The 21,843-nt window shown below is 37.5% G+C and overlaps 1 protein-coding gene across 2 annotated transcripts in view; it reads left to right on the forward strand.

Annotated features, from left to right (window-relative positions):
• SPIRE1 (spire type actin nucleation factor 1) overlaps positions 1-21,843 on the forward strand; it is a 133,240-nt gene that overhangs the window by 39,592 nt on the left and 71,805 nt on the right. For both annotated transcript variants that reach the window (XM_086740591.1, XM_086740590.1), the window contains exon 3: positions 20,460-20,696. In XM_086740591.1, coding sequence (XP_086596717.1) covers positions 20,460-20,696 — 237 coding nt within the window. The remainder of the gene's footprint in view (positions 1-20,459; positions 20,697-21,843) is intronic.

Here is a 21,843-nt window from a genome sequence, read left to right on the forward strand (position 1 = left end):
TGCCAGTTGCATCCTGGGTGCGGCTTTAAGTCCGGCTCCTTATGTTCAAAGCCCTAAATGGGCTCAGACAGCGTTATCTCAAAGGCTGCCCATCTTCTTTATAGTAGCTTCTCCAGCAGGAATAAAACTACTGCAGTACAGGTTTGGTCTCTACTTTGTGAGATACTCCGGCATTAGACACAGAGGGTTGAACATTTTATGGTCTTCAGAAAAAGGCAAACCTATTTTTTTTTTTTATTTCAGTTTGCTTTTTAAACGCAATTATCCCTCTAACAGTTACGGTGTAAAATTGCTCCTTCTAATAAGCTTCCAGAGTAAATAGAGTAGGTTCAACTCCTTTAAAATAAGCAGCTTAGCTTCAAAGCTGTAGCAGGAGATAGATGGGACGATTGTTTACTGCTGTAGGTAGTGATGTTTCTGTGTGTATGTGCGCATGTGCACCATATGTGTGCGTACCATTTGTGTGTGTGTACCATATGTGTGTGCACGTCAAAACATTAGTAAAGTGGGCTATGCACAGATATATTTTAAAAGATCGTTTTGAAGGAAGATCTGTCTGTGATACTACTTTTCTACATGTGCATGTTTAAAAAAGGAAAAACTCACTGAGGTTGTAAATTCAAGAGTTCACAAACTAAGAATGCCTGTAATTGATGGTGGCCTTGCAAGAGCAGTTTGGTTCCTTTCCATGTTTGCATCATCTTACAGGTTTTCCACAGGATTTTCACATAGTCATCCTGTGTTATAGTTGCAATGTTCAAATCAGTTTTCAAAGAAGGGTTGACTCTGTGGCTTTACCATTATAGTAATTGCTGTAATTTCAAAAGGTTTTACAAATGTATATTTTTATAATATGTTTTCATTTTGTTGTACAGATAATAGAATTTTAGGTGCTCCGTTCTGAATACCTAGAACCTGCCTTCAGAGTCCTTAATTCTATGCAGCTGTCAAGTGCTGAGAGCACAGCTTTCACTAATTTCCATGTCAGCTCTGATGGTTCACTGCCTCTGCTGCTCAGACCTCCATCAGCAATTCAGGCTTACAGGAAAAGAGGGATATAAAATTTAGTGACTAACTGTACTAAGTATGTGCAGCTGGTCTTGTGAGTATTTATAAAGGTCTACTGTGACTAAATGGTGGAAGATTTTAGTAAAGCTGAGAAAAGTAATTCCTGAAACCGAAGCTGTGGACACTCATGTATGTTTTAAGCCAGTCTTCCAATCAGTGGGGACTAAAGTTTTACCAATAAAAAGTTGCCTGAGCAACTTTTGTATCTTCAAAATAATGTATCTTCATTTTCTCCATTAGGACGAGAAACAGAGTGAAGAATGGGTTGAAGAGCATGAGGGTGGAAGAGTGACAGGCCAGACACTTTTGAAGTGTTCTTGATCAGAAAGAAGTATCAGGGAGACCTCTTTCCTTCTGCAAATATCTGCCAAGGATAAATCAGTCTGCATGGAAGATAGCAGCCGCATATTGTGCTTGGGTTCTAGATTAAAGGTTCTAATTTTACAGGTATCTTGATACTAGTGCTTTGACAGAGCTAATTTTTGTTAGCTCCCCCGCTTCTCCTTCTTACTTCTGGCTTTCATAAAATAAAACCTATGAACTCATGCATGTAAGAGTTGGGAAACAGCAAAGTTAGTGTTGCCCATTCAGTCACAATAGGAAACCTCTTGTGCTCGCATAACAAGATTTTCATGTGCCATGATTAGGCATTTTACTGTCTCAAAATGTGATGTGGCTTTAAAGCTGATCCTTCATAACAATGATCGTATGTCAGTTACTAGAAATATCCTTCCTGAATCCTGGTCTGAGTATTCCTCTTCAAATAAAATTAATGAAATTGTCTGGCAGGGGGTTGCTTCATTGCCTTTTGCATGCTTCATGCTATGCCAAAGGCATGGATTGCATATGTTTTTCTGTTTGGTTGGTTCTAATAAAATCTGCTTAGTGTCTATAATCAACTGCAACAGCAAGAGATACAACTGATTCTCTTCTGCTCTTTAAAATTTCAAGCAGCCTCCCTTTATTATTTCATTTTGCTTGGAGAAGCTATGAAAAAGATATCTGCTGTCTGAAACTAAAATTAGACATCTAACAGTTCCTGTGGTTTGGGGACAGGACAGAAAAGGAAAAAAGACAGAGCCAAGCCTGTGTTACTAACACAAACTTTCTTTCTGTTTCCCTTTGCTCTTTGTTGGAATAGGATGCTTGGGAGACACTAAAGCTTTCTCTTCTCTCTTTAACTGCATTTATCTGAACTCTGCCAGAGTTCAAGTTACAACCAGCTCAAGATACCTGACCTTGACAGCCCAAAGCACTGCAGAACAGGTGTAGACCACCTGAGATTGCATCTCACAGGCTAAGCATTGTGAAATAACTACAATAACTACTTGTAAAGTAGGTTTGTACATCAATGCTGCTTTGTGAGTCAAGTCCTCATTAGAGTCCTTTATAATCTCTTGCAGTGCAGCTCCAGCCTGGCAAACTGTACAAGGTGAAGTTGGACAAATGCTGATCTGCTCAGAAGTTACCTCCCCTTTGGAATAAATGCTCATTTGGGAGGGATCTCTCTGCTAAAGATCTGTGTGATGAAATGGCTTAGAGCACTGCGTGCACTTCTGTTCCCAATGTTTGTTTTAGAGACCATGGATCACAATTAGTGACTGTATTTTTGGGTGCATTCCACACAGGTTATCAGTTTTCGCTTGGCTATTTGCTTTTTTTTTTTTTCCCCCCAGAAATTCAGCAGTGCAGTTTCACGTATGTGTGAGTAGTTTTATAAGGTGTAAGTTACTCTTAAGCACTCTTTTTCCTTGCAGTCCTCCTCCCTTTTCCCACCCCCAGTTCTGATCCCTCAAAAGCTCCCTTACTCCTCTTTGTCTGTGATGCCACCATATTTGCAGGTTTTCTCAGGCATGTTATTGAGGATTTACTTTCAAATACAGATATTTCCTTTAGGAGGCAGATTATCTCAGGTGAGGGTTATGCAGATAAAAATCGGGGCGGGGGGGGAGTGTCTGTACGTGATTTTTAACCTATTGCAAAGTCGATGGTATAAAGAAGAGGATTTTGGAAGAGCAGAGTGAATTTATCAACCACTGTGAAATGAGATTTTAAAGTATTATATACTGTTCAAAGTAATCTGATAATATTTATTTTCATGAAGCAAGGGCTTATTAGTGTTTGAGAGGACAGATGAAAAAAGCCTTCTTTTCTACCCACTTTTTGGTGGTGAAAATTTTTCTCCTCAATGTGTTTTAATCAAACATGTAACTTCTTGTTAGTAGTTCTTTTCCTATGCCTGCTTTCCTGCCTTTTTACGGTTACAAATGGCATAATTTCACTTTTCAGAGAAGAAAGCAAAAATTTTGAGAATTTAACTTGCAGTCCCTGTTTGGCTTTCCATGAGAAGCTGTTGTTCTCCCAGTTGCTAATTGAAAAGTATTAAGTAATTTAACCTTGAGGTGGAAAGAAGGACTGGATTTGGTGAGTGCAGAGAATCCAGAATCCCTCTGGCCTTCCTGAATCCCTTGGTTTAGGTACTAGAAGATGTAGCCACTTTCTGATTGTAGAAGAGGCTAAGTCATGGTGATTTCCTTCTTCTGCATCACTCCCATCTCAGTCTTCTGCTCAGCAAGCAGGGACTCAGCAGAGACGAGATCAGAGTTGCATGCCGGATACGGTACGGGAAGGGTATAGCTTGGGAGATTATAATTACAGGGCCTTAATTATTCGCAGGACATTGTAAATGTTTAGCATATAACTAACCTTATTTCGTCCATATTTCATTATCTGTAGTCCCATTGAAATTGAACCTGCAGTAAGAAACATAAATGTCCTAAAAGAAGACAAATAGATTGCTGAACAAGGTGTATAGGTACACTGTTACTTATTCTTTAAAAAAAAAATCAGTGTTTGTCATTAATTTAAACTACCCACTGGTTTTTAGTTTTTTTTTTTTAAGTTAAGTTAAAGTATCCATTGCCTAGTCTGCATATGATTTCCTTCACATAGGGTAAAGAAGAGTGGGCAGAAGGTGCTGGTTTGAATTGCAGGATAGATGTACCTATATTAGGTCACCTTTTAATAGCCAAAGCTCCAAATGCTATTTTAAATCTCTTGTATTATGATAGTTGTTTCATTCCTCTGGTAAATTTATGTTGATGATAAATGCTTGCAGTTTCACAACACTGTAGCAACAAGAAAATATACTGATTTTGTTAAAGGAGGAAAACCAGGCTATTTTGTTTAGAATGTCTGAATTATTGACATTTCTGATTTTAGAAGAAACTTTAGCTCTTCTACTTGTTCTACTGGATTAAAAATATTCTGTAATGATGATAACCTTTCACTCCACATTTTTGAAGAATTTCTGAAGTTTTCATTGGTGTAGAAGCTAAAGTGTAGGAAAAGAATCAGACAGTACTCTTTGACTAAATTTAATGCACTTTGTAAAAACTAGTGAAAGGCATCATCTTCTACTATAGTAGAAGCAAAATAAGTCTGTGGTTTTTGTCTTAAAGAGAATTTTCCTGTTCTGTCAATATTTTCACTTCTATTGCAAGGAAGTATTTTAAAGCTATTTCTGAAGTATTTTACCTTACCAAATTTGTATTCTCTTTCCAATGTACTATGTGATTAAGGTGAAGGATATAAAATACATTTTCTTTCTTTCCCATTACCTTGCTGATTGTGTGTGTTGACTCAAAAATGGAATGCTTTAACATGAACGTACTAGCTTATAGACAGTGAAAATATAGATATTATTTAACTATATCCCCTACCATCAGCATATCCAGCCATTATGATGTTAATCCTCTTTCAGCTAGGGGAAGGAACTCCAATGGACGCTGCTAGTTTTTTGTCACAGGGTACAAGTGCTGGCCCAGATATCCCAGAGGTGCAGGCACCTACCATAAATTTCCATTTAGACAGAAGCTAAGTATAGACTCCATCTGAGCTGCCCAACTAAAGCCATAGTTTTTGTATTACAAAATTTTGTCCAAGATACTGGCAGCTGTTTTTTTTTTCTGTACTGGCTTAATAGTTTTGTGGCTGTTTTACAACTTTGCAGTTGTTTGTTAGTCTTGCATCAAAGTTATTTATGATTTTTCAGTCTCAACTCAGTCTGTTGCAGTAACAAATAGCGTGTTGCAAGTCTTTAGAGCAAGAAAGTTGGTGTTGAGGACCCAGCGCCCATGGAATCTGCTTTATTTCAGCTTAGCTGTCTTCTGAGAGCCTTAGGCTGGGTGTGCCATCAGCAAAATAAGTACATTAGATGAGCTGCTGGATTTCGTCTTCTGTTTTAGCTTCATCCAAATGGAGCCCTATTTTGTACAGCACTCCATGATGCAATCCAAAACCTCAGAGAGTGACAATGGGTAGGTTCACTTCAAAAGCCCTCTTCTGATCTGTTAACGTAAATGCTGATGTGAGTTCCCCAGAGAAGAATGTGGTCAGTCAAAAATCTGTTCTACTAAGGTTAACAAAAGCCCATTTTACTTGAAAGCTGAAGTGCTGTAGTACCCTTTAGTGACTGTGGGTGCTTTATCCAAGCTTGTGCTACCTCAGTTTAGCCACCCACACTAAGTCACATTCCACTTTGCAGCACATTGATCACAGGATGGGTAATGAATGCAGAAATAGCGCTCTATTTTCTGTGCGTTTGTAATCCGTAAGCAGTTACTTCTTAATTAGCTAGTTATAGAAGAAAATGTTTTTTAGAAGTCCAGTGGTTTTTTAGTGCTGTAGCCCAAAAATAAGGCTGAACAAGAGATGTAAATGTGGACCTTCAGTAATGAATGCTGCAAAATTGGTGAATGTTCATAGCGGACCTGGTAGGTCTGATAGTCATCTCCAGTTTCCTCTCCTGGGTTTCATGGCTGCTGTTCCTAGGAAAAGACTGACAAGTGGTCTGTTGTGAACAGCTTGATGTTAGCATTTGACCAGAATTTTTTAAACTTTGGAAAAGAGCAAAATACTCCAGTAGAGAATTGACTGGCAATTTTCACAGTAAGATGAGGTAAGTTTGGAGGAAGCAGCTGTAAATCAGTCCAGAAAAATTACCTATAGTCAAATGACTAGAGAGATTTGGGCAAATATCATGTATACTCTAAGAATATTAATTTTTGCCTTCAGTTGAAAATTTATTAGAAACTGTTACAGCCTGGATCTGTGGTGGCTGCTGGCCATTGTGCCTAACATTTTGTGTTTCATATAGTGTTCCCATCTGAGCAGCAACTACTGAAGCAGCTACTCACTGGAAGAAGCTTCTCCCTGAGGCCATGCTTTCTAGTGAGCACTAATCCACAGTTCGAGGTGTACCTTCTGCATAGGAAAAAAAATTATTTTTCTCTTGAATTTTTTTTGGTGCAAGTTTCTAGGTCAGATACTTACGTAGTCCCATTGGTTGGTCAAATCATGGAAAAAATGTCTTAGCTGGGAGGTGTGTTTAAAATGGTTGTAAACATTAGTCATTACCTCAGTTTGACCATCTAAAAATGGGACAGATAATAGCTTAATTTTTTCTGGTAGAATACTTTTTATTAGCGTAATTAGATAAGGGCAATGAGCAGGGAGGGTTATGTTTCCAGTCTGCTTGTTCCTTTGCACCTGGGCTTTGTTGGAATGTTATGTATTACTCTGTAAAAACACCTTTAAGGGTAATAGAAAAATTTATAGAAATTAGATTTTAAGACTTTTTATTTAATTTGGTTTTTAAAAAAATTCAAAATCTAAAAGAAAACACTCTGTTTGGAGTATTTTGCTCCACTTTGAAATCTCTTTAACATCATTAGATTTCTCTTAATATTAACTGTTAGTCTAACTCAAATCATAACATTATTTTAGACTTTTTTATTTTATTGTCTCTTCCTTTTGGTTGACTTGATTAATCTTTACATAATAATTTTAAAATAACCAAACTTTTTTTTTTTTTAAATCTTAACTATACAAAGCAAAACCACCTAACATTTCTCCCTCCCAACTCTAACTATCATAACAAGTATTTGGTAAAAAGCATTATTCATAGGTAAAACTGGAGATTGGAGAAGACAGTGTGTTGTAAAAATGCAGAAAAATGGTCAGAGAAAGGATTATGCTTACACCAAGCATTTTATCTAAAAATACTAAATAGTTACGGCAAACAGTCGTGCTGTCACTCCTTGTTAAGGCTAATTTTAGCTGTTCCAGTTGAAATAGACATTTCTTTTATCTGTAAGTATGGCTTTGAGGCTTCTGCTGTGCTGTGCTTGCTTTTGGCCTAAAGCCAAAGCTGATGTATGGGAGCACAGAGAGCGCACATGCGTGTGTGTAGAGTGTGCATACGGTAGCATAGAGAGCTGGGTTTCGGGTTTGTTGGGTTTTTTCTTTTCTTTTCCTGTGCTGGTCAGGAAAGCATGACTTTTGTCAGCAAAGTCGATTTTCTGATCTGGCAGACCACATTGCAACACAAACACTGATGTTAGTGGAGGGTATGTGGAGAGGTGAGGATGGCACCCACCCACCCTCCTGGTTTGGCAAGTAGTAGTTATTCCTTAAAACCAGTGTTCTCTGAAATGGTATCACGGCAGTTTGTCTCTCACTTACTCGTGGTCCCAGTCCTTACAAAAGACCCCCCTCCTTTGTGAGGTTTCACCTTCCTAGAAGTTAACATTTACATGTCGCTATATGTTTGTAGTTCGTGTGAGAACATGCAGGTTAATGAAGTATAGTACAGCTGGACAAAGGAGAAAAATAATCTCTGCAAAAGGGTTAATGAGAAGAAAATAAAAACAAATTCTGCCATCACTCTGAGCTCCAGAATTCACAGATGTAAATTGTTCACTGACATTCAAGGCCAGGCTGAATGAGGCTCTGAGCAACCTGATCTAGTCGTGGATGTCCCTGCTCCTTGCAGGGGGTTGGACTAGATGACCTTTGAAGGTCCCTTCCAACCGTAACCATTCTATGATTCTATGATTTGTAATACTGAATGTTTGATTCCCTGGAGGTAGTTGAGTAGATGCTCTTTCAAACTGGTTTGATTGAAGATCTTTAACTCCTTCAAGAGTATTGATGACTGTGCTCATTGAGTTAAAGAAATCTAGGCTTATCTTTATAATACAATGATATTTTTCTTTTTCTCCTAAATTTCTTAAAATTTTAGGGGGATACAAAATAAGAGAACAAGATAGATTCTCTAATGGAATCTAATGGATATCTCTCCGATTTAAGGAGATAACTTTTGAGTAACTTGTTTCTTGCCTAGGCATGAATGTTTTTGCTATTCCAAAGCTGTGGTTCCTATGGAAGTCCAGCAGAATTTAGTGTTCTTTCTGTAATGGACCTTCGACTGTTACATTGCCTTAAAAAAAAAAAAAATGCTTTCAGGAAAATGATTTCACTTGTTAGAGAACTATCTGAATAAACAGCCTTTGTTTCGTTTTGTTTGGTATACAAATTGCCAGGCAATTTCTTTTTGAGCTATAATATGAACTGTCATGCTGTGTGTATTATGAAAGGTATTCCCAAAAAGGTGTGTGGATATGATAGAGTTTGTAAAATGTTAAAATCTTAAAGGATATTAAAAATAATTAGGGATTCTTAATTAAATTAAGGATCAAAATTTAAAGCCACAGTGTCCAAAATCATTAAAACCTTGCAATTTTTCCTATTTCTTACACTTCAAGACATTCATTCTCTGGAGTGTAGACTGGTAGGTATAATTACATTGGTATAACAAGACAAAGGGATGATGCTGTCAGAATTGATTTCCTGTGAAGTTTAGAACAATCTGATAGTCTAATCTTAATAGCTATTTTCTCTGTCTACCTGTGCTACTTATATTTAAATAAATCACTTACATCTTGCTTTATATTTTCAAAGAAAAGCAGTTTTGTGTGTTGCATTGAACCCAGCTGATAAGCCTAACCATTAGCCTCAGGCATGTACTTTTCTTCATTTTTCCTTCCCCTAGTTTATAGGGAAGCAAAATCGCAGGGAAAACCGGATGATTAGAGGCACTTCCAGCTGAGTTTAAGCCTGTGTGTGTGACATACAGAAATCTAATTTAGACTTGCACAGCACTTCTCATCCAAAGCTTTGAAAATGGGTCAATATCCTCATAGAATAGGAACCTGCTATAGGAGAGAGGAAATGACCAGTGTGAGGTTTCACAACAAATGAGCAGTTAGGAAAACCCCACAGGACTTTCAGCCCCATATGCTTCCTACATTTTAAATTGGCTCAAGTGCTGGATGGAAGAGGTCATGCCTGTGTTTTACAACGTGGTTAGGAAGGGCAGTTCAGCTTACCTTGCTGGGAATTTGGGGGGTATAAAGATGAGACTATATTTAGGAATTGAATTCTGTGGTTTTGCGTTAAGAAAATTGTGGAGGCAACTATATTCTGACTTGGAGGTGCTATGACAACTCTTACCTGGAAATTATAAACTCTGAATTGTTTTTGATACTTTACAAAAGAAGTGTGGTGTTTTCAAAGTCTGGAAACTTGCCACAGTATGAATGTAATGCCTGGACTTTTTTTTTCCCAGTAGGGTTCCCATTCTGTCACTTAAAGGATGATAATGTGGCTAGAAAAACAGGGTAATACTGCAGCATTATTTTAATTTCCAAAGCATGAGAAGTCCAAGGGGGTTTATACTTCCTGTACACCTGAGCTTAGCCAGCGTGGATGCTTTGAGGAGTTTGTTGTGGATCCTTGATCCAGGGATGAATTGTGTAGAACTGTGTTAGAGTTGTCCTGTAGTGTTGCTATGGATGTGACAGGTCACTCCACCCTGGTGTTTGCCCTTCCCCTTGCTGTCATGCTACCTCCAATACACATCTTTAAGTATCTTTAGCACATCCATTAACAGGGTTTCAGCACGGGAGAAGCTCAGGATGGGCTGTTTTAGGCCTAATTTTATGAGACTCTCAAGTTTCCCAAGCAGTACAAAATGCGCTGAGTAGGGCAGAGAATTTCACTATAGATTTTGAGGCAGTAAAATTAATTAATTGATATGCATATACCTTCCCCCCCCCCCCCCCCCCCGAACTTACAGCCTTTGTTCTGTTCCCAAATACTTGTGCAGCTTACATAGATGTGTTGGAATTAGTCCGTCTCCACCAATGGTTGGATATTTAGTAACTTGGCTGCTATCTAAGCAGCTAAATGAATTATCTAGACAATATCTCTATTAGAAGGTCAAGTGCTGAGGACTGTAGAAAATCTGACTCTGTGATACAAGTTTCTGCAAAGAGCCAGAGTTAGGAATGCTTTGGTTTTGTCTATTTTTTTAATCTAGGCATAAAACGTATATACTTTTTTTTTTTTTTTTAAATAGCATAATGCTTTTGAACTGTTACTGTAAGCAAATCTTTGTTATTCTCACTGTACTATTATACATACACATTGTCGTTACTGGCAGAGAGCCATAAAACAATGCTCAGCAATTCGTAATCCAGGAATATGGCTGTGCCATTAAGGACAATAAACTGTCACAGTTCATCACTTTGACGACTTTGGGAGCTGGCAAGTACTAGAATATCTTGTCCTAAGGTACTTCATGCCTGAGTTTATGAACTGCGTGTTTTATATATCAGTAACTTTTAACTGCAATAGAGGGATATTTTAATCTGGATTTCTTCGGGAAGGATTTCACTGTTCAGAAGGAAATAGAAATAGAAAACTGAATGCCGTTTCGTAAATGGATTTTCTGGGGTTTTGTGGCCCAAAGAGCAGGTGGTAAAGCTTTTTCTGAGGCTTGGCCACACATTCTGCTGCTCTTTGGTTTAGGGTAAGTCAGCCTTCCATGCTATGATTGTATCTGAATTTCAGGCCTAAAAAATAATGTCAGGTTTAATGAGTATATAACTTGTCGACAGTGCCTACTGGTGCTTTCTTCATTTATTCTAGCAAATGGCAGTCTTTCCAACGAGGCCATTGCGAGAGCTTGAAAGGTAATTGTGCAGTTACCCCTTGCTTGTAACCAAAATATTTTATGTTTGCCTAGGCATTCAGTCTTGGAGGTGTATTTGTTTGAATGCCAGTGATCTGAATGCCTGTATCCTATGTTGCTGCTTACAAGGAAGAGGATATGGAAGAATATTCATAAATTAGGAGCTTTGCAGAGACTTTGTCAGCCTGCAGTGTTACGTTTGTATAACGTAGTTAGAGATCATAAGTGACCTAAATGAATAGCTGTCTGGCACATTAGTAAATCCTTGGACTATCATGGATAGTCCATGTGAAAATTAACATATTTTGTGTTCAAGTTAATGTCCTTAATGTCAAGCTCCAGTTTCCTTGCACATCTGACTGATAAAAAAACCTCTCAGTAAGAGTCTTAATTTTTTAGCTTTTTGTTCGCAGGCCATATGTGTGAATTCAGATTAGTTCCTTTGAGAAAGAAGTCACGTATAGATATCTGCCTAGGTATGGCTGAGTGCTCTTCCACAAGGCAGTGGAGGCAGCTGGGCATGGTTTGTCTTGGCAGATACGTAATAAATGCCAACATCTCATAGACATCTCTGAAGTTTCTCCTTCAGTACGGATGAAAAGGACAACGTTCTTATTGGTGGTTATTTGACTTCCCATCAATATTCAGTACCTTTAAGACAATCAGCATTAAATGTGTATTGCTTTGTGTGTGGTTAATGACTACTCCAGTCACTAGAAAGAAGCAGCATATTGTCAGACTTCTTCTGTGGCACATCCCTTTAAAAATGACCTGTGGTTACATTTGGACTTGTTTCTTGATATCATTGAGTTTAGGCATGAAATATTGGAATTACGACAACTTGACTGACAAGAGAAGTCTGTCAGGAGTCAGAAGGACATATTTTTTTCAGGAATGGAAGAAGGTGGATTTTAGGAAAGCTACAGTCAACCCAGAAGAGGTGTCATGTTTCTAACTGCATGAACTTGTTCAGGTGCTTCATCTATCTCTATGAAGTTCATCACCTGTGAAACACTTGAAATGCACACATACCTCTGATAAATATAGTGAAACCAGCCTAACTTTTGTAAAGTCTGTTGAGAGACACTGCTGGAAAGCTTATAAGACATATATGCAAATGTAAAACTTTAACTAATCAAGAATTTGTATTTAAAAGAATAGCTTTCATTGTTCAGCTGTTTTGCTTGCGTGCCTTTTGTAGTTGTTAATTTTGGGAAAAATAAGTGTGAGAAAGTTCTTGACTCACAGGAGAAGAAATGGTTTACATTGCAGCAGGTGTTTGCTCACTTTAATTTTTGGATTAATTAAATGGGGCCAAGCCTGTAGCAGGCAACTGTAATGTTTTGAATAAAATCTGTGTGGGAAGGCTGAGTGGTTAATGCAAACTGACTTTTTGGGTAGATTAGTTGAACTATGTAGATATTTTGATTAAAAGTGGCATTGATTTTGCATTGCTTCATAACTTCCATAAATTGAACTGAATCAAAGCTACTGTAAGCATTTCATTACCTTTCTTCTATAGCTTGTCTGACAGACCATAGGCAAGCATGCAGTATCAGCCAGATTTAAACCAGTTGCACATGAATTCTCAGGATCAGAGCTACTGAACTAGTTTCACTCTCTCGTTTATACCAGTTTTCCTTGAGCTGGTCACTTCTCTTTCTCACTGCAAAATCTTTTGCTGTAGTTAATCTGATACTCTCGTGTAATCTCGATAAAGCTTTATTCAGAAGGCTGATATGGCAAATGGCATTTTCTGCCTCTTGCACAATTTGACCCCATTGGAGTTTCTGTGGCCTGTTTATGTTTTTGGTAGTCAACTAAAGCGTTAGCTCCTGTTGGCTTACTTGGGGAGTTCACCTGATTGCTTTCTATTCCTATATAAAACTGTATATAGATGTTTAACTATATTTCATCATTAAAAAAAAAAAAAGACAACAAAAACTTTATTTGGACCTGACTTCATTTAGTAAAGTCAGCAACACTGAAGGACTATGTGTTCTGAAAAGAGTAATTGACCTGTTGGAGCGAGTCCAGAGGAGGCCACGAAGTTGGTCAGAGGGGTGGAGCACCTCTCCTGTGGGGACAGGCTGAGAGAGTTGGAGCTGTTCAGCCTGGAGAAGAGAAGGCTCTGGGGAGACCTTATAGCAGTCTTCCAGTACCTAAAGAAAGATGAGCAGAAACTCTTTAGCAGGGCCTGTTGTGGTAGGACGAGGACTAGTGGTTTTAAACTAGAAGTAGATAGATTCAGACTTGAAGTAAGGAAGAAATTTTTTACAATGAGTGTGGTGAAGCAGTGGAACAGGTTGCCCAGAGAGGTGGTGGATGCCTCATCCCTGGAGACATTCAAGGCCAGGCTGGATGGGTCTTTGAGCAACCTGATCTGGTTGGAGATGTCCCTGCTTCTTGCAGGGGGCTTGGATTAGGTGACCTTTAAAGGTCTCTTCCAACCCTAACCATTCTGTGATTCTATGGTTTGGTTGGATAGGTATAGTATTAAATGATTCTGATTTAATAATACTGCTTGTTCGTTATCAGATTAATACTGCTTGAAACTTTTCTTTTAAAAAATGCCTCTTATGTGTAAGAAGCATTACTCTGAAGAGTAATAGCGGATTTATGGCTTTAGTGTACATGAGAAGGGAACTAGAACAGAAGTTTGACATAGTCTGATTTTGTGTCTTTAACTTAAAATAAAAACCATATATTCTCCTTATCTTTTGAAACAGCATTTCAATAGTTGCTGGGGCTTTCACAAACTAAATTTTGATGTACTTAATTTCAAATCCACTCAGATTTTGTATGAAGTTCTTGTGCAAGTTGTATTTATAGACTGTGATAGTAAAATGTTTCTTAAAAAATCAAGATGAGATACTGTGCCTAAAATACTAAAAGATAGGATATTTTAAGATAATTTTCAGGTAGTTTTAAGCCTACAGGAGGGAAATGCAACAACATACCTGTTCTGTCTATTGGTTTCAGCAAATATATTCCAGTTAGAATTCTTAATGTCATTGCCATCTCTCCCACTTACTTGAATGGAATCAGGATAACATAACCCGTATTTAAAACCACGATATAAATAGAGATGTATTTAAGAACATTCAAATTACTTTCACCATTTGTGTTACTTAATTATTGCACCTAATTCTTTTACTGGAGCTTCAGCTATTGCTGGAGTCTCCACAGTTAAATCAGGCAACTTAATTTTGTTTTTCTCTGAGGATGAACTGTCACTTTGATGAAATTCCTTCGGGTTGGATAAATTCCTTAATAACAGGGTAATAATTTGTCTTAATCTTGGGGATTATAATGTATGAACAAAAACTAGAAGAAAAATGTAGTTTTGGTTTCAGTGTCTTAACGCAGCAGATAAAACATAAGTTGAGACTGATACAATGGAATACCTTCTGCTTTTGTTTATGCTAATAAATGATAGTACTTCTTAGATTATATCTATAGTGAAACTTGAACAACCAAAACCATGTTTATAATTATCAGAACCTTTGAATAAGTTGGAGAGTTGTATTACACTTGAGTCTTAATAAACTTACAGTTTATTACTGCTCAATAATTACTGCTACTTTATGAGAGGTAACTGAGTCCAACAACATTTAGCTGCTTAAATACTTACATATTCACTTTGGGGGGAATGAAACAAAACCCCAAAAAGCAAGCATCCGCTTTTTATGTTTTAGACTTGCTCTGTGTCTTTGATCAGGAGTTCTTCCACTGAATCTCTTTAATGTGTACCTGAATAATATAAAGAATTCAGTAAGTAGGTCTCTCTACACACTTAGTGCATTCAAAGACTCATGGATATAAAATAATTTTGAAAGACATCTCCCTTGAATACGGTAGAGAAATTTTCCTAACTCTGAATGTATCTAGAACAGACTGAATCTTGTTAAAAGGATGTATTTAATTTCCTTTCATATTTATTTTCTATCAGACCTGACATTCTCTGATTCTAATTTTTTTTTTGCTTTGCTTTTATTACTGCTTTGTCTTAAATAGCAAGGCTCATTATATTGCAGAAAGCGGTATCTCGTTATTTCAGTAGCAAATCAACATAACTCAGAGGTTAAATTATCCTCTATCTTATGTCTGTTTTTGTTGGAAATTAGTGATTAATCTGATTCATTAGAAATATTCTGAATCCTTGCTGCTTACCAGGAAGCACTTGGAAGTTTTTTCACTGTTCTCATTTGACAGTCTGTTGCAAGTTGCTCTAATTTAGTGAAGGTCATATTTAAATTTAGCAACGTCACCAGCTATTAAAACCTGGGTAATTCTAGCCTGTTTCCACTGGGGAATGCTGTGTAAAAACTACATTAGTATACCCGCGGTATGCAGTGACAACAGTGCGTCTCTTATAACAACCTTGTTAGACATACTCCTCCATGGGGTTCTCTTGAGAGTAGTGTAGGGTATCTGAGGATGAGGTAAATAACCAAAAAGTGTACTTTGGTTTATCCTAACCCCGTTATTTGTTCACCCTTCCTAAAAGTGTGGTGTTTTTCAGTTCCAGAATTGGATACTGAAGAAACAACACATTACTGGTTACAAATGGAAATTATAACCAGGGCAGTAGTTTGTTCCCTCTGTCATGTAGGAACAGTTGGGTTTACATAAAATTTTAACATGCCTGACTTTTGGACTGTATTACAGAATTTTGTCACAAAAAACTTGTGTGTGTTTGTGTCTTCTCCTAATGCACCATAGAAAATTTAAGATACATAACTCTTGACTTCAAGAGTGCCTATGGATATGTTTATGCTGCATGCTATGACTCCAGAAGCACGGCGTGGAGCTCCTGGCAGGCTAACTTAAAGTCAGCAGTAGGACAGGTTAGTCTTGGCAGATTGACTAAGTGCTGCCTAATAGCAGGGGTGGTGGCAGAGTTGGTGGCAGTGAGGAGCTCTGCCCTAACGAGTGCTGTGGCTAATGCCAGCTCCGGGCTCTCGGCACTCGTACTGTAAGGCAGAATGATTCTCCTTCATAAAGTGTGTTGCAGATCTGCTGGTAAGAAATGGGAGCACTTAAAAATAGTATAGTAGTATATAATAATAGTGGTATACATTTTTAATTAAAAATTATTAGAATTCATAAAAGTGCAGTAATAATGCAAATATTGTTGTGACTGGTTGCTGTATCTGAGGTCCCTGTGGGAAAGTTCAAAGTTAGTTGACTCACCTTAGGAGCTGGAGCTTTACAGCGTCTTTAATCCCAGTGTAGGGATACAAAACCTGAGTGGCTTTTGGCGGAAGGGAGAACTTTAGGGAGTGACAGGCATTTGAACTGGAAAAAAGCCCTTTGCTGTTTTAAGTACAAGCCTGTCCTTAGGCTTTCTTGCTTTGTTTAAAAATTGAGACAAGCCTAGGAAGGGCATGAAAGCTCAGACAGTGCCCTATTGTGCGTGCAGGGAGTGGGGTGAATGGCATGCAGATTCTGCCTGTTCTCCTCTACGCTTCAGCAAAAGTCAGAGAGAGATCTGTGTTGAGCAGGGAAAAGGATTCTTCTCTGAAGTAAAACAAAAAAAAAAAGTTAAGTACTCACAGTAATTTCATTGGAGGCTTTTGCAAGTCTGAAACATGTTTGGTTCCTGTACAAAGGCTTTATATTTGAAGAGTTTTTGAGAGTGTTAAATTGGCAGTGTTCATTGGAAGAACATAATTTGTGTCCTATAAAATACTTAAAATGCTAACAAACCTTTTTCCAAGAGGCATGCCTTAGTGTGTTGGAGGCAGGTATACGGAGTGGAAAGTCCCATGCAGTGTTTGTGTATGAAAATAATCTGAATGGTTTGGGGTTTGTTTTTGCTGCATGTGTAAAAGGAGCGTGAGGATATTGTTTTTTACATCGTGTTTGAAGTGAAAGTGTTCCAGCAGCTTTATCGCAACATGTTATAAAAGAACAACATAATATGAGTCTGGACTGGTATGGTGAGACAAAATTCCCCTTTCACTAATGATCTAAGTGCAACAGAGTACAAGTTCAATCTGTGGGAAATGTTTCTTTCTTTTTTTTTTTTTGGTCTGAAGCCATGACTTTCAAAAGAACTTGGTGAGAAGGTGCAAAGCATAATAATGCAGATTTCCTTGTTTATTTTTTTAAGCTATTTAGCCACTGATTGATTTGCAAAGATCAGGTCCTTCGCCAAAATTTAAATAAATCAGGAACAAATGAGTTCTAAAATTCAAGGTGCAGGACTACTTTTTTTTTTTTTTTTAAATCTGACTCAAGTAACGTCATTTATCATTAGTGCTGGCACTTATTTCAGCGTCATGTAGTTGTTTTGGTGTGTCAGTGTACAACTCTGTGGTTTAAAAGAGCCTTGCTAAGTCGCTTCTTAACCTTGTTTTTCCTACTATACCTCTGTTTTCACATATAATTGAAAACTTTGCCAGTGTTTGTCACTTGTTAGGTGGCAGAAGTATCTATTCTGTGTGAAATTAGCAAACAGTGCAGTTTAGAACAGATTACTTCTTTGTAAATAATTGATGCTTTTAAAAAAACCTAAGTGATAGTCCCTGATTAACCAGCTCAAAAACCCACCAATTCATCCGTTCAGCTGTGAAAAGCTTTTCCTTTTTGTTTGGATTTGATTTGTATTGCAGGCAGAGTGACAGCACTCATGCGTTTAAGCAGCAATGAGCTGACTGTCTAACCATGTACATTATATTCCTAGTTATATAGACCTAGAAGTTATATTTGTGTGAGGTTGCATTAGTAGTTTTGTCCAGGTGAAGACATGTTGACTGTTCTGTGACTTCTGTTTGATATTCCTATGGCACTTGTGTAGTTTTACAAGATCCTTGGTAAAGCAGTATTACTGAAAGCGCTGAATGTTTTCAGTTTTAAAGCAAATCAAAGCAAAGTTTCTCAGTGAAAATATTTGGTGCTTTGTCTTTCAGCAAGAAGAATCTGTGATACTGACAGACACTGATTGAATATGGTTTTGATCACGACTCCTAAATAAGGAGCTGAGAGACTGAAATATAAGTCTGAGTTGGTGCTGTCGGAGGCTCTTGTGTTGTGTCAGCTTTGCATGTATTGTGAAATCTATTCATAGTACGTAAAAATGCACAAATCATATTACTGAAGTGCAAAAGCCCCACTGCTGATACATCAAAGCAAGCAGCGGCTGTCATCCAGTTTTAGCTGTGGTGCTTTTGAGTGCCTTAATCCTCTTCCCAAACAGGAGGAGGCAGAGAGACCACACTTTCTTTATACCCCCCCTTCTGTTTTTTTTTTTAAGTGTTGGTGTAGCAAAATCCAGAAGCTGTCTTAAGCATCTATCACTGCATGGCACAGGACATTGTTTTCTTTGCATCTCATTTGAACATTGCAGTCCTCCTCATGTATGCTAAGCTCTTTCAAATTTAGTTTTTATTGAAGTTAGACATTACTCACATTGTGTTTACTCCAGAGTGTTAAAAGAAAGCGATTATACTTAATTTTAATTTAGGTCTACTTCAGATTGGAATTAACTTGATATTCTTTGTTCCCTTTCAGTTGCTGAAGGGGTATATGTTGAGATTGTTCTCAGAGCCTGAGTTACAGGAAACGTGCATGTCGACCAGTAGAATATATTTTATTTTGTGACATTTTCAGATTTATTTTTTTTTTACAAGACAGTTACTACAAAATAACTTCTCTAAGAGGCAAACCCGATGTACTGCAAACGTGAAGTTTCATCTGTTACAGCTGTTAAGGTCTATATGGTGCAGTGTCCTGTGTCAAAAGTGGGTCATGGCAGAAGTCTGGGGAATGGTGTGAGAATTGAGCAAGCACTGATGATTCCCTGGTATATTTTTCTGTCTCACGAGCATTTCCCAAGTCAGAAGCTGTTCTTTGAACTAAATAAAACAAGATAAATTTTTCTTCATTAATTTGCCTAATTACTTTTCTTAACTGCATTTTAAGAATATTTTCTGAATATGTATAAACACATTTTAAGACAATAGCATAGGAAAATAATTTATATCGAATTGAGTTATCAAAATTATTGGAAATAAATTATTAAATGTTTTTTAATTTATTGAGTTTTATGTTTATTAGCTAATTGTTTATTAACCACTGTTTTGCAAAGTGAATTTGCACCACAAAGTAATTTCAACAGAGAAATGAAGTATGAAAGTGTGAAGCTGTTGGACTACAGCTAGTTTATTAAATTGTCTGTCTAGATAAACTAATAGCATATCACTTTAAGTCTTTGGTAACCTCCAGCCTCTCCGGCCAAATTAGTGAGCTGCTAGAGTCAAATTTAATGTTTTAAGAATCCATTTGTGTTGTCCTATTGACCCAAATAGAATTTCAAAAATTTATTAAGAGGTGTGTTGAGCAGGATAGTACTGAAAGCCAGATGAGGGAAAAATGGCATTTGATGACAAGGTTTTGGATGTTTAGAAAAGCTCCTGTTATTCAAGTTGCTCTAGTGCCAACTACTCCTACACTGGAGTCTGCTCATTTGTGTGACATGCTAGCTATCACAGCACACAAACAAGATCAGAGATTACATGCAATAACCCCAGTCCTACTTTCTTTGTCAGAGAAGGATCTCCCAGCAGCGACATTATCTTCCTGTAGTTTACTCTTGGAAGCCCATTTTCCCTTCCTTCTCCATTAATACCCATTTCCAAGCTGCTCAGTTTGAAATGCCATCTCTTTATATCTTTAAAATGCTAGAAGCTTCAATATTACTCGTAAGGAAAATAATTAATGCCAAGAAAGAAAATATACGTTTAGCATGTTGGGATGTTCATGACAATTTTTTTTTGCAAGCATCACTGAGTAAAAGGTTGTCTGTTTGCTTTGCTCTTGACAGAGCACAAAAAAGAAGCCTTAAGTTAAATGAAAAATCAAGGTACTACCTCATTACTATTGAAATCCAGTTGTTGGTAGTTTCAGTGGAATATGCTAGCTGTGCAACAGGCAAAGGAGTTCCTGTGGAGTGATGTCCCAGTGCTCAGTGAGTTCATACCGGGATGTCCACAGTCGTGTCCAGACACCTGTCAGGTCAATGAAGAGCTGCAGAAACTGAAGGGCACATTCCAGGAGTCATTAATTTGTGGGAGGAGGGAGGCGTCTCATGTTAGTTTATTCTTTCTTTTAATTTCTTCCCCACCTCCCGCTCCCAAAAGGTCGTATGCATGTAAAATAGTCTTACAAAGTCTACAGTAACGTTATTTGGGGTTTGTCATATTAGAAGTAAAAAGGGAAAATAAGCTAAAAATGTCGTGCTTTGTTTTTAAATTACAAATTTTTATTTCAAACTTTGAAATAATAAAGTTGTAGGCATGTGGTATGACCTGCTGTTGCATGTTCTGTGCTGCATTACTGACGTACTACTGTATGTATTAGAAGATAATTTTTGTCTTTAATTTTTATTTTTATTGCCTTTTCTATTGCTGTTTTGTTATACAAACAATACCCAGAAAAGGGTGTTCCTAGACTGACCTATTTATTCATGTAAATGACATTAATAGGTATTTATTTTTCACTTTTATAGGTTATTGAATCACTAGGGATTATTATATATAAAGCCCTGGACTATGGTTTGAAGGACAATGAAGAGCGGGAATTAAGTCCTCCACTGGAGCAGCTAATTGACCACATGACTAACACCACAGAAACAGATGGGAGTAGAGATGAAGGATACGATGCTCTGGATGAAGGAGTGGAGGATGACGATGGTGATGACAAAGAGGAAGTTGAGGCCATTCATTCCTATAAAGATGTCATGAAGGTACAGTAATGGGCAGTTTGTGTGGTATTTCGCTGTTTTTATCAATGAGAAAAATCAACTGTATTTTCCATGTTACTGTCCAATGTGATACTGGCCGTATCATTTTCTGATTTCCCTGGTCATTCTGTAAGGTTTGCTTGCGAAAATGACATGCAGTAGTATTTAATGTTTGACAGTGAGCAACAGAAAATCCATGTTCAACTTTATCATTGGATGTACCAATAATACCACATTCTGATTTCATTCATGCACTGGATAGTCAGCCTTCCAGTGAAATGTCTGTTGAATTACTTTGTGTACAGTTGGATACTTCATGGGCTGTTTCAATTAAATCACCTTTTCATTAGTGTGGTATTAGTTTAATTATTCCATATCAGTTTCTTCCTTTGCCACCCTTCTCTACTGAAGCAGAGGAGTGCTTTTATAACAGTAGCCTATTTGTATGGGGTGAGTCAGTATTTCATTGACAATCATTATGGTTGCGGTTCTGGACCTGAGTTGTGGAATTTGAAAATACAGCTTATGAGTTTTAATTGCAACAAGTTCTTTAATGTTATCTGTACTACTGTGAACAATCATTTAAAAGCATTAATCATCTATTTTCTATAGAATAGTCTTCAGTAAAAATTTTAGAGCCCAATGAATTCTTGCTACAGACAAATCCATAAGCATGGATTTTGACAAAATTTGTATAATTTGTTTACCTCATAAATAATCTGAGAGACTAATACAGGTTGGAAAATTATATGCTAACTTGTAGCAGGGAATTGAACCCTGATTGTTGCTTCTTTGTAAATGCAAGTCACGTCTCCGAACCAGAAGCTTAGTGTGTCACAGAAGTTAAGAGTGTAGTGGTAGAAGCTGAGCCTTCTAGAAGAGTGTCCCAGATAGCACATCAGGACACGTTAGCACACAGAAACAAGACCCTACTAAAACCTGCCGCTTCTGATGGGTTGAAAGTAAAGAGGAGTCTTAGGAGACTGGAATGGGAGTAACATTTGTTTTAGATGCTTTTGTATCCCCCTTGTATCAGAAATAATGCTAAATACTTAATGCCTTCATTTTTTGTCCCTCCCTCAGAGAAGCAAGGGTCAGAGGGAGAAAGGAATGAAATGGCCTTTCACTCCCTGTATTGGGGAGGGCCTGG

Source organism: Chlamydotis macqueenii, chromosome 2, assembly GCF_036417535.1.
Source record: "Chlamydotis macqueenii isolate bChlMac1 chromosome 2, bChlMac1.mat, whole genome shotgun sequence".
Classification (NCBI taxonomy): Eukaryota; Metazoa; Chordata; class Aves; order Otidiformes; family Otididae; genus Chlamydotis; species Chlamydotis macqueenii.